Source organism: Carcharodon carcharias, chromosome 12 (assembly GCF_017639515.1).
Source record: "Carcharodon carcharias isolate sCarCar2 chromosome 12, sCarCar2.pri, whole genome shotgun sequence".
Lineage (NCBI taxonomy): Eukaryota > Metazoa > Chordata > Chondrichthyes > Lamniformes > Lamnidae > Carcharodon > Carcharodon carcharias.
The window spans coordinates 25409118-25423896 of record NC_054478.1 but is presented as its reverse complement, the minus strand read 5'-3'; the positions used below and the strand labels follow the sequence as shown (position 1 = coordinate 25423896).

Genomic DNA, 14779 nt, shown 5'->3' with positions numbered 1-14779 from the left:
AGCCTGCTGTAGATCTAGGTCCCACCGAGGTGTGTGTCTCTGTGCTGGTGGAGGGTGTGGGTAAGCGCAGTGATGGGTCTCCCAGGCTGCTTATTTCCAGTTCTTTAATGAAGGGGGGTGTCCTCGTGGCTGGAGATGAGGATGTGGATGGAGCTGAGGGACTGGCTGGCTGAGGGTGTCGGTTGCTTGTCAGAGCTCCCTTTGAACCAAACTCCAGATAATTAGTGTATGGCATCAGAGTCAAAAGCAGGAGAGAGAGCACTCACAGTTACGTTGAGACAGGGATGATATGGTGCATAAATCCTCATGAGGGTATTGCTGCTAACCTCACTGTCACCACAGGCAGGGCCCATGTCCTCACCAGTCAGCGGGATGACACGCTCCTCAAAATGAGGGCCTAATGTTGGCCACTCCACCCTCGGTCAGGGACCTCTCCCTGTTGATGTGAGCAGGATTCTCCTGCATGGAAACAGATGGAGAGAGTGTGAGCGGGATGCATGGTACTGCATGGAATGTCTGCGTGGTGAATGGAGCCATGGACAGGATGAGGCCACGAGGTCGAGAGGGTCTGAGCCTGATGGAGATGTGAGGGTGTGTGTGAGAGTTAGCGGTGTTGTCCCTGTGGATGGGTGATGGGTTTGAGAGTGATAAGGAGAGTGACTTACCCCGGTGAAACAGTGGGGGTCATTCATTCTGTAGCGGCACTGGGTGGCTGTCTTCTTTTGCAGGGCATTGGCATTGACCATCGCTGCCACCACGATGGATTGGTGATGCCGCTGCCCATCCTGCAGCCAGAGCCGGGGAAGATGACATCATGGGGGGCCTCCATAGCAACCAAAAGGTGCTTGAGGGATACATCACTAAACCAGGGGTGGGGGAGTGTTGGGGGGGGGGGTGCGCAGCCTTTTTCATCTTTCGGGGCGATCCAATCTTCTGTGCAGTGGTTCTGGCTGGAAGCAATGAGAGGCGTAAGCGCGGCTGCACTTTAACTGTGGTGCCCGGCGTGATGAAGCAGGGAGGTGATGGCATGGCGGGGCGAATGAGAGAGCTGTCAAACTCAGATATGAATATGGTCTTTCCCAGGAATGCATGATTAATGTGGCAGGTTTGGGTCAATACGGTGTGAGAAGCAGTCATTGCGACCAGCGGCTAAAACATCGTTTTCCTTGGCTGTAACCGCACTTAGTGAAAATCTGGGATGATTTTGCCCAGAAAGTGCAGTTGGTTCTGAAGAAGAGTCATCAGCTCAAAGCAATAACTTTCCTTCTCTCTCTCCACACACACACACACTGCCGGACCTACTGTGTATTTCCAACCCTTTCATTTTTTCAATTTTGTATCTGTATAGCACCTTTCATGGTCTCAGGGCATCCCAAAGCACTTTATGGCCAATTAAATATTTTTTGAAGTGTAGCCACTGTTGCAATGTAGGAAACGCTCCAGTCAATTTGTGCACAGCAAGATCCCATCTTGGGCGATAATGACACTGCTGAATCTAAGTGATGTAACATGCCGTTGAGGGGGCGGAAAGATGGGTGCTGCTTGGCTTTAGTGCATCCCGGAGTCAAGTTGGTACCAGAATGTTTCACTTGGTTTAGTTGGAGACACTTGTCCCGCCGGGGCTTGTCAACATAATCTAGGTTTTACACATCACCCTACTACTGAGGACAGATTTGTAGATGAAGTGTTGATCCCAGGTTGCCCAGTAGAAATCCCTAGCTGGCCACGTGCTATAATTTAAGTGAACGCATAAATATTTATCTTTTGTGAGCTTGCGGGTCTCGTTAAAAAATTGAAATTCTTGCACTGTAGAACTTACGTATGAACATATGAAATAGCAGCAGGGCTAGACCAGACAGCCTCTCCAACCTGCTCTGCGATTCAATACAATCATGGCGGAACTGGGTGCCTCAACTCTACTTTCCCATCTGCTCCCTGTATCCTTTGATTCCCTGAGAGACCAAAAACCTGTCTGTCTCAGACTTAAATATACTCAAAGATGGAGCAGGCACAACCCTCTGGGAGAATTCCAACTTGCTGACCTACTTTCAGTGCTGCTCTGGGAACTGATATCCACCTGAAGCACTGGAATAAAGAGAGGGCTTTGGACCAACATCCCTTTGCACTTTAAGAGAGGTGTAGATTGCAAATCTAATGTCCTGGGGAACTCACCATTCCTGACTTGCGGATCTCAGCTTGCTGCTGATTGCAGTTTTACCATCCCCTCGCCTGATCAGCAACTCTGGGTTCACCGGAAAATTGGAATTATTGCTCCCTGCTGTTGTAACATCATAGTTGTTTGACATTTACCAAGGCAATGCAGTAAAGGATGGTTCTGAGCTTTGGTGCCATGAGGAGGGACTCTGCAGGAGGCTGATGTGTCATCTGGAGCCCAGGGCAGAACTAAGTATATGTTTACTTTCCTGAACAGCAAGACTCACAGTGTTAGTGAGTACAGTGGAACTTGTAACTTACAAAGACCTGAGAGAGTTGCATCAGCAGTCCTCTTCTGCAGCTGTCTTTTCTTGGTACGTAATTTAAAAAAAAACTGTAGAATGGGCAATTCTTGGCCCAGCATCCAGAGCAGCAGAGAAATCATTCTATCCCTGAGACAAAGACACTTGATTATTCAACCCCAGAGACAGAGCAGTTTCTCTGCCATAATGCATGCTGGGTATAGAGCTCCCAATTCCACAGAAGCAATTTCAATCACAAAAACTGCTGTTACCTGCCCCTGACTACATATCCTCATCTTGCAGGAATCTAGGGGAAGAAAGTACACCAGCCGGGGGAAATTCCAGTAATCTCAATTCAGTGAAAGTTGTTTATAACGTAAGGAAGTATGAAGTTATTCACTTTGGACAAAAGAATAGAAAAGCTGAATTTTTTTTTAAGAAGGTGAGAAAATTGTAAGTGTTGATCTTCAAAGAGACTTGGGTGTGCTCGCATAAGGAATGTAAAAAGTTAGCATGCAGGTATACCAAGCAATTAGGAAGGCAAATTGCATGTTGGCCTTCATTGCAAAGAGATTGGAATGCAACCCACTAGGGTTGTACAGGGTTTTGGTGAGACCACATCTGGAGTTCTGTGTGCAGTTTTGGTCTCCACATGTAAGAAAAGGTATACTTGCAATGGAGGCAGTACAGGGAAGGTTCACTAAATTGGTCCCTAGGATGAGGGGGTTGTCCTATAATGAGAGGCGCAGCAAATTGGGTCTATATTATCTGGAGTTTAGAAGAATGAGAGGCGATCTCACTGAAATGTACAAAATTCTGAAGGGGCTTGATAGGGTGGATGCTGGTCGGAGAAGCTAAAACACGGGGGCACAGACTCGGGATAAGGGGCCCATCATTTAGGACTGAGCTGAGGAGAAATTACTTCACTCAAAGAGCATCTTTGGGATGCTCTTCCCCAGAAGGCTGTGGATGCTCCATTGTTGAATACATTTAAGGCTGGGATAGGCAGAATTTTGGTCTCTGGGGGATTCGAGGAATATGGGGAGCGGGTAGGAAAGTGGAGTTGAAGCCCAAGATCTGCCATGATTATATTGAATGGCGGAGCAGGCTCGATGGGCCCCTTTGCTCCTATTTCTTGTGTTCCAGATACAGAAGCTTTGCAAAGGGCTGCGCTATATCTTCTGGCTCCCATAAGTTGGAAATAATCAAACTTTGGATTCAAAATGCTGGAGCTTCATCAAGTATATTTCTTACACCTCCTTGTGGCTGGTGCACTTTTGCACTGTTACCCAAGACATGGCTACACTGCAGCAGTAAAATGTCGGACCCGGGATGTACATTCTCATAACAATTAGTTTCTACTTCTTTATGAATAACATAACAATATAAAAGGCTGTGATCTGTGTTTTAATTTGCAAAAGGGCTTGGTGCATTGAAGGCTGTCTGCGGCTCGTAATTAGTAAGTAAGTATACCAGATGGACTGCAGCGGTTCAAGAAAGTAGCTCGCCATCACCTTCTCAAGGACAATTAGGGATCGACAACAAATGCCAGCCCAGCCAGTGACCCCACATTCCATAATTAATTCATTCCACAGGATAATTTTAAAAACACTGGCCGGAATTTTCCAGCCCCTCAGGCCAGCAGGATATTCCATTCCTGCCGATGTGCCACTATGTCTCCTGCCAACACAAGACGGCGGTCCGTGCACTGGTCCGTGCGTGGGCGGAAATCTAGTGATGTCACTCCGCTGATAGGGTGGATGCTGGTCAGAGAATCTAAAACACGGGGTCACAGACTCGGGATAAGGGGCCCATCATTTAGGACTGAGCTGAGTTTCACCCTGCGCATGCGCCGATGACCACCACGTTTCCCGGGAGTGTGCTGGTATGCATGGGGCGTCCGTGGCGTGTGCTGGGCAGTGTTTACGGGGGGGTGGGGGGTCTCCATCCGCTCCACCTCACGCCCTGCCCTCTGCAACAGACACAAGGTAAAGGGGAAGAACACAAGGGTCTTCTGCAGACAGGGGCTAAGAAGCTGATAAATAAATTGTAAACAGGGACGAGATCCCCAGGACCTGTGTCTGCAGTTTCATTGTTCCCCAGACAGTTGTTCGAGACTGAAATAGGCAGAGATACAGTGGAATACATAAAATATTCATACAGTTAAGTTTAGGCATTTTTCTCCACATAGTGCATTTGGAGCTGTTGTGCCACCTTGTGCAGGTTAAGAGGATGCCACTGCCCGGCTGTGCTGATCCATGCAGCACCATCCTTGGTCCTGGCCGTTGGCTGCTCCATCGTTCTCAAACAGTCGAATTGCGCATACACAGTATTAAAAAAAGGTGCTTGTGGATACAGAGTGCCTCTTGTACATTTCACCATGTAAATTATTTGGCTCTCTTAATAAGTGTTCATTTGTCCAGCTTTCACTCTATGTGCAGGATACACAATGACCTTGACTCAGTCAGTAGCATTCATACTCTGGACTGCCATTCTCACATTGTCTTATCACAAACTCAGGATTTTCCAAAGCACCTCAGAACCAATGGATTGCTTTTGAAATGCAACCACAGTTGTTACGCAGGGAAACAGCAGCCAATAAGCTCACAGCAATGTCCCGCAAACAGCCAGTGAGATGAATGGCCAGGGGTAAGTTGCTTTTAGTGGTGTTTGCTGAGGGAAGAATGTTGGCTGAAATATCTAGCAAACTCCCAGCTCCACTTCCAAGAATGCCTTAGGTATCTCTCTCATTCGTCTGACCAGGCAGTTAATGCCTCATTCAAAAGGCAACAATACAGAGCCCCCTCAGTATTGCAATTCAATTTCAGTCTAGATTGTGTTCTCCAATCCAGGAGAAGTGTTTAACCTGCTTTTAACCTGCATCCTTTTAACCTGCTTGTAGAAGCTACAATTGCTGACTCAAAGTGGATGATGCTATTAACTGAGCCAAGTTGACAACCACATGGGTTCAAACATCACTTGAGTGCATAACCTAGGCTGAGAAATGTTCAAAAAGTTTGCAGGGATGTTTTGCACCATCAGAAATGGTATTTTTTAAATGGTGGATTAAGCTGAAGGCCCTGTTCAGCTGAATGGTAAACACTGTTGTCACGATTTTTCATAATATTATTGTAGGCCTGTGGGTGTGAGTGTGCATGGTTCTGTCTGTGTGAGTGATTTAACTAGACTAGAGATGCTCAGACTACCAGATTGAAAATATCAAGAGCAGGTGAAAAACAGATTTTTAGAATAGAGATGGATAAGCTAGAATGAGGGTTCCACAGATGGGATGTGAATGAAATGTTCATTTTTAGATAAGTGAAGGGGTTGTTTGATTTTCAAAGGGATGATGTAATGGTTACAACTGGCAAGATAACTGAGGCAAGGCAATAGGTTTATTTTTCTCAAAAGGAATAGGCCATATTGACAGCATGAAAGATTTTTATATTATGGGAAAAGTAAATTTCCAAAGACATGTAGAACAATGGGATTTTACACATTCAAGAGAGAGAAACATATATAGAGGAGGCTGGAAGGCTATGTGATGGTTGCCATGGAAAATCTGGAAAGGTATATCGTGTGAACCAGGCTTGGGAAAAGCCTCTAGCCACTCTGAAGAAGAGCTGCTCAAGTAGCTAAAGTTGTGTTAAAAATACTTTGGAATTCCACTGTCGAGTGGATGCTGTGGCAGCCTTGCTGTATTGCTTATTTAAATTTAAAATCTATTTGGACTGTTGCCTGAAAGGGGGTGTGTGATCAGGAGTCAGGTTAATTAGTAATTTTAGGATTTTTTATAATATCAAGTAATTGTAATCTTATGTATGTGCTTAAATAATTTTCTTTTGTTAATATTTTTTAATTTGTTCATGGGACTTGGGCATCACTGGCTAGGCAAGCATTTATTGCCCATCTCTAATTGAGTGGCTTGCTAGGCCATTTCAGAGTCATTGCTGTGGGTCTAAAGTCACACGTATGCTAGACCAGGTAAGGTAAATTACCTCCCCTAAAGGGTGTTAGTGCACCAGGTGGGGTTTTACAACAATCAACAATGTTTTCATGGTCATCATTAGATTTTTAATTCCAGATTTTAAAGAAATTGAATTGACTTTCCACTATCTGCCATGGCAGGATTTGAATCTGCATCCCCACAAGATTACCCTGGATCTCTAGATTACTAGTCCAGCAACAGTAGCACTACACCATCACCTCCCCTTTAGCAGAAGGAGAACCACTGGATGTGGTGTCTTCGGATTTTCAGAAATTTTTTGATTAAGTCCCACAAAAGAGGCTAGTGTGTAAAATTAAAGCACAGGGGATTGGGGGTAATATTTGCATGGATTGAGAATTGGGTAGCGGACAGGAATAAATGGGTCTTTTTCAGAGTGGCAGGCATTGACTGGTTGGGTACCACATGGATCAGTGCTTGGGCCTCAACTATTCACAATATATATCAATGACATAGCAATGGTTTGGATGAGGGAACCAAATATAATATTTCCAACTTTTGCTGATGGCATGACACTTGGTGGGAATGTGAGCATCGAGGAAGGTGTTAAGAGGCTTCAAGGCAATTTAGACAGGTTGAGTGAGTGGGCAAATACATTGCAGATGCAGAGTAACACGGTTAAGTGTGAAGTTATCCACTTTGTCAGGAAAAAGAGAATGACAGAGTATTATTTAAATGGTGATAGATTGGGAAATGTTGATGTACAAAGGGACTTGGGTGTCCTTGTACACCAATCACTGAAAGCAAGCATGCAGGTGCAGCAAGCAGCCAAGAAGGCAAATGGTATGTTGGCCTTCATTGCGAGAGAACTTGAGTACAGGAGTGAGGATATATTACTGCAACTAAACAGGGCCTTGGTGAGACCACACCTGGGGTATTGTATGCAGTTTTGTGCTCCTTACCTAAGAAAGGATATGCTGCCACAGAGGGAGTGCAGCAAAGATTCACCAGGCTGATTCCTGGGTTGGCAGGACTGTCTTATGAGGAGAGGTTGGGCCGACGAGGCCTGTATTCACTGGAGTTTAGAAGAATGAGAGGAAATCTCATTTATATGTATAAAATTCTGACTTAAATGGACAGACTAGATGCAGCGATGATATTTCCTCTAGCTGGGGGGATCTAGAACAAGGGGTCAAAGTCTCAGGATATGGGGTAGACCATTTTGGACTGAGAGGAGGGGAAACTTCTTCACTCAAGGGGTGGTGAACCTATGGAATTCTCTACCACAGGAGGTTGTGGAGGCCAAATCACTGGTCTATTTAAGAAGGAAACAGGTAGGTTTCTGGACTCTAAAGATGCCAAGGGGTATGGGGAGTGCGCAGGTGTAGTAGAGGTAGAGGATCAGCCACGACCATATTGAATAGCGAGGCAGGCTCGAAGTGCCAAATGACCTACTCCTGCTCCTATTTTCTATGTTTCTATGTTTTATTGACCCAAAAACAAAGACAAGATGGAAACATGAATGACCTTATATTTGGAAGAGTTTGAGTTTTAAGGAAAGTTTGAAACAATGGATTTAAATAATCAAAAGGGAGAAAATATATTTAAGGAAAGATTGAAAGTGGTATGAGGAGTGGCCATGTGAGATCTTGAAGAGCGTACTGTGAAGTAGCAGCTTCTAGTCACTCCAGACAACTGTTTGCTTGTTCTAGAGAGCAAGGTTTTGTTTAAAGCCTTGGATCTCCTTTGCTGGGTGAGAAGGAGAGACAAGCTGTGAACCACCTCCCTTATAGCAACAGTGGGTGCTTGTAGTAATATTGCTGGATGTTTTAAAGATTAAGAATCTCTTTGGACTGTTACCTGAAAAGGGTGTGTAGTTTGGAGTCTAGCTAAGTATAAATCTTTTGGAAACTGTTAGAAGACTAAGTTTAACTATGTAACTGGAATCTTGTGTGTTTAACATTTTATTTTCTTTTGTTACAAATGTTTAATTGAATCTTTAAAATCTCCAAAGGTAGTGGTGGACTCTTTACTTCTGACTTCAGTGTATGTGCCTTCTCATAGTAAATACAAATCGAAAAATCATTGTGATAGCCTGGCCAAGTTTCCCTTTGGGATTTGGTCAGCCTGGCAAATACCACCTGCCATATCATAATAACACGACAAGTATCATGGTCAGTTGTCAAAGACAACCTTAAACGAGCATCCATAACTAAGAAGAAAGATAGCATTTAAATAGCTCCTTTTAAAACATCAAGGCATTTTAAAGTGATTTTCAGCCACAGAAGAACTTTTGAGGTGTAGTCATATGAACAGCCACTTTAGGAGCAGGAGTTAGGCTACTCGGCCCCTCAAGACTGCTCCCGCCATTCAATAAGATGATAGCTGATCTGATTGCAACTTCAACTCTACATTCCCGCCTACCCCCACTCACCTTTCACCCCCTTGCTTATCAAGAATCTATCTACCTCTGCTTTTCAGATATTCCAGGACTCTGCTTCAACCACTTTTTGAGAAAGAGAATTCCGAAAGTCTCACAAACCTCTGAGGGAAAACCTTTTTCCTCATTTCTGTCCTATATAGGTGACCCTTTATTTTGAAACAGTGACCTCCAATTCCATATTCTCCCACAAGAGGAAACACCCTCCCCACATCTACCCTGTTAAGCCCCCTGAGGATCTTTTTGTTTTAATCAAGTCACCTCCTACTCTTCTAAACTAGAAGCAAAACCTCCTACTTATGTATTCAATTCCCCTTGCAATAAACAATAACATTCTAGTAGCTTTCCTAACAGTTGTAATTCAAAACATTGCTACCTTGTCTGTTTGTACAGCAACAAACATTACATTTCAAAAAGTAACTTGCTGCTTGGAGTGATAAGGCACTATTAGAATGTATTTTTTAAATAAGTTGAATACTAGTGAAATCAATATAAAGCACAATGACAAAAGTAGCTGTGCCTCATGATGTTTCTCTTTATGGAGGAGATCTAACAATGGTCAATTACTCAATTTTTGTACAAAATTTGGAGATAATTTTCATCATATCATCAAATGATCATGCCTTATGAATTTTTAAATTAATTTTAATGAGGAATATAAGAATCGCTTTAACGCTCTGACCATGAGATGCCTTCAGAAGCTGCCATCTTGAAAATTCCCTAAATGGAGATTCAGTATGAAACTCACGAAGGCAGACTATCTGCCTCATTGCCCATACCTGCAGCTGCCATTCAGCTACAATCCTGCAACTCAATAGAAAGCAGACAAAACCTTTAAAATCTTTAACAGTAGACTGAGCACCAGGGAAAGCCAATTCATTAAGATGCTGTATTAACACTAGACAGAGGCAGAATCTCACAGAGTTCTGAGAAGAACATTGGCGTCAATATACCTTCATCCTGTGTGAAAGATACTGGGATTTAAGTAGTTCCTAATCACAGCTGCAGCCTGGGGCATTATTTTCACATAAAAATCAATGGAACAACATCCTCACCTTTCTGTTAACCAGGGGCTCAGTTTAGGAATGTTGTTGCTTTATCCTTTCATGTGGGATGTGGGTGTCACTGGCAAGGTCAGCATTTGTTACCCATGGCTAATTGCCCTTGAACTGAGCAGCTTGCTAGGGCCTTTCAGAGAGCAGTTGAGTCAACGACATTGCTGTGGGTCTGGAGTCACACGTAGGCCAAAGCAGGTAAGGATGGCAGATTTCCTTTCCTAGCCAGATGGGCTTTTACAACTGATAGTTTCACGGTCACTATTACTGAGGCTAGCTTCAACTCCAGACTTATTAATCTAATTTGAACCCATGACCCCAGGGCCCTAGGCTTCTGGATTGTTAGTCTAGTGATATTAACGCTATGCCATCATCTCCCCCAATGCAGTGCATTAAAAAACAAACTGGAATAGTACTTTAAATGACACATGTGAAATGCAATCTAGTGTACAGATGGAACTGTAGCTATATTCAATTAGCATTGTCTTTTTTTTTGTTACTCATGCTACAATCTCCAGACTTTTGAAACCAAAGCACAAAGTTACTTAACCCTTCACTTTTTAATCCAGACGGCATCCCACACGATGGGACCTTGCTCCTTCATCAAGGTTACTCAATTCAGAAAAAAAAAAACGTCAGTACAGGTTTTGCTGCAGTGGGAAAGCTTGTGGTCTGCCCCATGAGTTAAAATTATTCCCTTGCCCTCCAACTTGAAAATTTTTTGTCCCCACAAGTTACTGGAAGGACGCGCTAGTAGCAGGGTGCTGAGAGGGAAACAGGGGACCTGGGATCTTGGCGAACCAAAACAATCTAGCTGCTTAATCGATGATATTTAAGGATAAGAGGCTGAAACAGGAGAAGGGCAAAGAAAGAATTCGGGTGAACCGGGATTAAATCACCTGCAGAAAGAGAGGTAAAAAGAAAAGGAAAGATACGACTGAGAGCCAAAAGGAAAATTAAGAAAAATAATTAAACTTAAAACTTAAAACATTAAAAATCTCTAACAACAATTTAATAACTGGAGGACTGAACCTCCACAGCTCACTTCCCGGGCCAGAGAGGTTGAGTGGCATCACAGGAACGTTAATCTCTTCTTTAACAATGCATCTCCAAAGTTAAGCAAAAGCACTAACTTAGAGCAATAATAGGCAATTAATGGGAAATGTAGCAATTTCTTGTAACATATGGGATGGTTGGGGATGAGCTGCCATTTTTGCGAGGTTAATGGTGGAGCAGTGCAAATTATCCATCCAGTAGTGGTGGTTCAGAATCCACGGGTTAATTCCTTTACACCACAGGTTACAGGACCATTAAAGGATTTTTGGGTCGCCAGGCAGTCACGGTGGCTGGGCCTGGGAGCCAATTAATGGCCATCCAGCGTGAAACGCACGCTGAGAACCTCAGCACCGTCGGGGTGGGGGCAGGAGGAGGGTGAATGCGGAGGTCTGCGCATGGACAGGGGAGCGTGCACTGAAAGGTCCCTGAAGGCTGAGAGCTGCCTCAGGGGAGCTGAACAGCTTCAAAATCAAAAATAAAGAGTTTTAAAATCTGAAAGCAATGTCCCGACATGGGACTCAACTCACAACCACATTAACGGAGTAAAAATTCTGCCCCGAAATTTAGATTCATTCTTTATTTAATTGTGGGAACCTCATCCCGGTCGTGGATGAGGTTTGCTAAAAAAAATCAAAAGGCCGCCTGGCCGATTCACCTGCCCGCCAACCATAAGGTCGGACGGGCAACGAGAAATAGCTTTCCATTAATTGGTTAAGGGCCTAAATAGGGATCTTAATTGTTGGCGGTCGCACTGCTGACTCTCGTGCACACCCGCGGACCAAAATATCGTGCAAGTGTGCGATGGCGTCGGGACGCTCGCCCAACGTCATCGCGCACTATTTTACGCCCTATGAGGTTGGGTGTGCGCCGCCCACGGGGCGTGACATTCTGCCCATTAATATCTTTGAGGGCCATTAAGCTTGTTGCCATTTTTGGCAGAGAATTTTGGGCATCCTGCTGGAAAATGTTTCAATTCTAACAGAGAGATATATGTTGGAGGTGAAAATGGATGGCTCCGAGGTAGCACAGTATATGGGAGCATTAATGTGCCGTGCCCTAAGATGGAATGTCAGGGGTAGTACACACAGAGCTCTCAGGTCTTGCCATCGGTGACAACAGGGGTCATTTTAACTAGGCACAAGATCTGAGCAACCTCCAATTGTCACCACCTAAAATACTCTTCATCCAAGGCAGCATTTTGCAAATGATTATTGCTAATAAATTTGGTTTTATCACTTGGACCCAAAGCTTCTCTCCTCACTGGGTCGTAATTATCTATAAAGCCTATAACAACAATTTGTATATTTATTTAGTGCTTTTAGCGCAATAAAACTTCCCAAGATGCTTTACATGAGCATTATAATGCAGAACTGGGCACCAAGTCACATAAGGCAACATTAGCACAGTTGACCAAAGGCTCAGTCAAATATGTTTTAATGAGCATCTTAAAGGAAGAATATGGTAGAGAGACAGAGAATTCCAGAGCTTAGGACCGTGTTAACTGAAGAGATGGTCACCAGTAGTGGAACAATTAAAACTGGGCATGCTCAAAGACCAGCTTTGATGAGTGTAGCTATCTTGGAAGGTAATGGGGCTGGAGGCAGTAACAGATTTAGGGAGAGGGGCGAGTCTGTACAACGATTTGAAAACAAGGATGAGAATTTTAAATTTGAGATATTGCCTGACTAAGAACCAATGAAGTCATAGGACAAAGGAGCGATAAGTGAATGGGGCTTAGTGTGAGTAAGAACACAGGCAGCAGGGTTTTGGATGATCTCAAATTGACAAAGTAGAACGTGGGAGGCTGGTCAGGAGCATTTTGGAATAGACAAGTCTAGAAATAAAGGCATATGTATATTCAAGCCTTCAACATTGCTCTGAAGTCTGGTGAAGTTTCTTCATACACTCCTTGATACTCTTGAATAGAATACAAACATCAACATTTATTTAATGGATTGCTCCTCTTTCATCTTCTGCCTCCCTCTCTCTCACTGTTACAGCTTTGCTTGTCCCTTCATTCAGGCTGACTGCTGCAGTCATTGATCATATGAACTTCCTCTTATCTCTCTCAAGCAACAACTATGTCCTTCCTCACCCATGCACTCTAATTATGTTGGCTCATTGCCTTGTCTCAAACTGAGGACCTCAAAATGACAGGACTCCTAACTTTCTTTCATCTTCCCTCAATCCTACAGTCTACGGCTTCTAACTGACTTACTTACTCTTTTCTTTACAATTTCTGTGCTGAGTTTCATTATTCTTAGCCCTACAAATTGCTTTCTCAATTTCAACTGAAATCACCTTTGTGTTTGTGCTTTTACCTTCCTCGTTGAACGTGTGGGAGCATTACCTGAACGTAGACATCTCTCCCTTCCCGATCAATCTTCACACTGTGGAGTTGTCCATTTGCCAACTTCATGCCATCGATGCTAAAAATATCGGTGTCTTTATTGTTATCTAGCTTGTATCTGATCTGGAGGCTCCCTAAAACAAGAAAGGTAAGAAGCTATAGGTAAAGAAAGCCAAGTTTGCTGAAAGAGTCAATATAAGACTTCCAACAAGAACAGACACAATGAAACCCCCATGATCACTAAGTAAACAGAGTTGCAAACAAAGCTAAGCCCCTGCTAAAGCCCCTCCATAATGCCTGTTATGACTAACTGAGCTGACAGAATGTCTTTACACTCTCTTCATGAGGACATTCACAGGTGTTGGTCAACTTGTAACCAACCCATTCTCAGACCAGACATGTTATTCCTTTGGTTGATTGGAAATGTTAATAATATAAAATGGGGAATGAGCAATTTTTTAAAGAGAGTTCTAATTTCCCCTATTACCTCTTTCCCTTATAATTTTTGGGCTCAAGCGATGAAGGTTTTCAATGAATCATCATCAAACAATCAGAACCTTAGCTCACCATCTGGGATGTCTCACCCCATCCTGTCACAGGTTGGGCTTGTAGGGAGTCCCTCACTGTAGCACAACCAGTGATACCAAGACACAATTTATGGATGTGTTCTGGAGCATGGTACCTGTATTCGATGGCAAGGGGTGTGGATACTGGGTCCTCTGACACTGGAATAATGCTTAAGAAGGCAAGTACAAAATGGTAACAATTCCAATAACATTTCAAAAGAAAACACCTTGACAATGGAATTTTTCTTCAAGGTGAGTAGATGCTAGCATTGAGGAATGAGCATACAGTAATCTCAGGTCAGACAGCGCAAAGATAGTGTGTGAACAAAATCTCTAGTTTCACATAGCAGCAGTGTGTCTTAGAAGCGTCAACTTTGCTGTGCTAGCAGGTTCACTTCTGGTAGCAGGTGGAGTGAGATCTCCAACGTGTCTTATTGTGGAATGGTAGGCTGCAGGGTTTATAACCATAATGCCAACTAAATGCGATCTCCCTATCTTGGCTAACTGCTGGAGGCAGACATCAAGGGCTGGATTTTCCCGCTGGGGCTGGGAAACAGGTTGGAAACTGTCTGGGTCCTGAATTTGCTCCTGTTGGGAAACAGTCACTAATTGGGATTTTTTAAGGGAGCATCCCCTCAACAGGCATATTTGGTATGAAGAAGGCACCCTTTCCTCCTGTACTATAAATTGTTGTGATTGTTCGAAATTCGGCACTTTAGTGTTTGTCTTGGTGAGTCCAAGGAGAAAAGCTACGACAACATGTCTCTCTTTACAGCAATATTCAAGAGCAGCATTTTATTACATTAAAGGTACTGTATAAATACACGTTTTGCGACAAGGGGCGAAAGCTTAAATGAGACAATTTTGGGCCACTGCAGAATGTGACTGTGAAAGTTTCTTGATTCGCATA

At 43.7% G+C, this 14779-nt stretch overlaps 1 protein-coding gene across 1 annotated transcript in view; it reads right to left on the bottom strand.

Moving 5' to 3' along the window:
* The window catches only part of LOC121285105 (contactin-associated protein-like 5), an 834028-nt gene that overhangs the window by 82462 nt on the left and 736787 nt on the right, over positions 1-14779 (bottom strand). The window contains exon 20 of the mRNA XM_041201256.1: positions 13304-13437. Coding sequence (XP_041057190.1) covers positions 13304-13437 — 134 coding nt within the window. The remainder of the gene's footprint in view (positions 1-13303; positions 13438-14779) is intronic.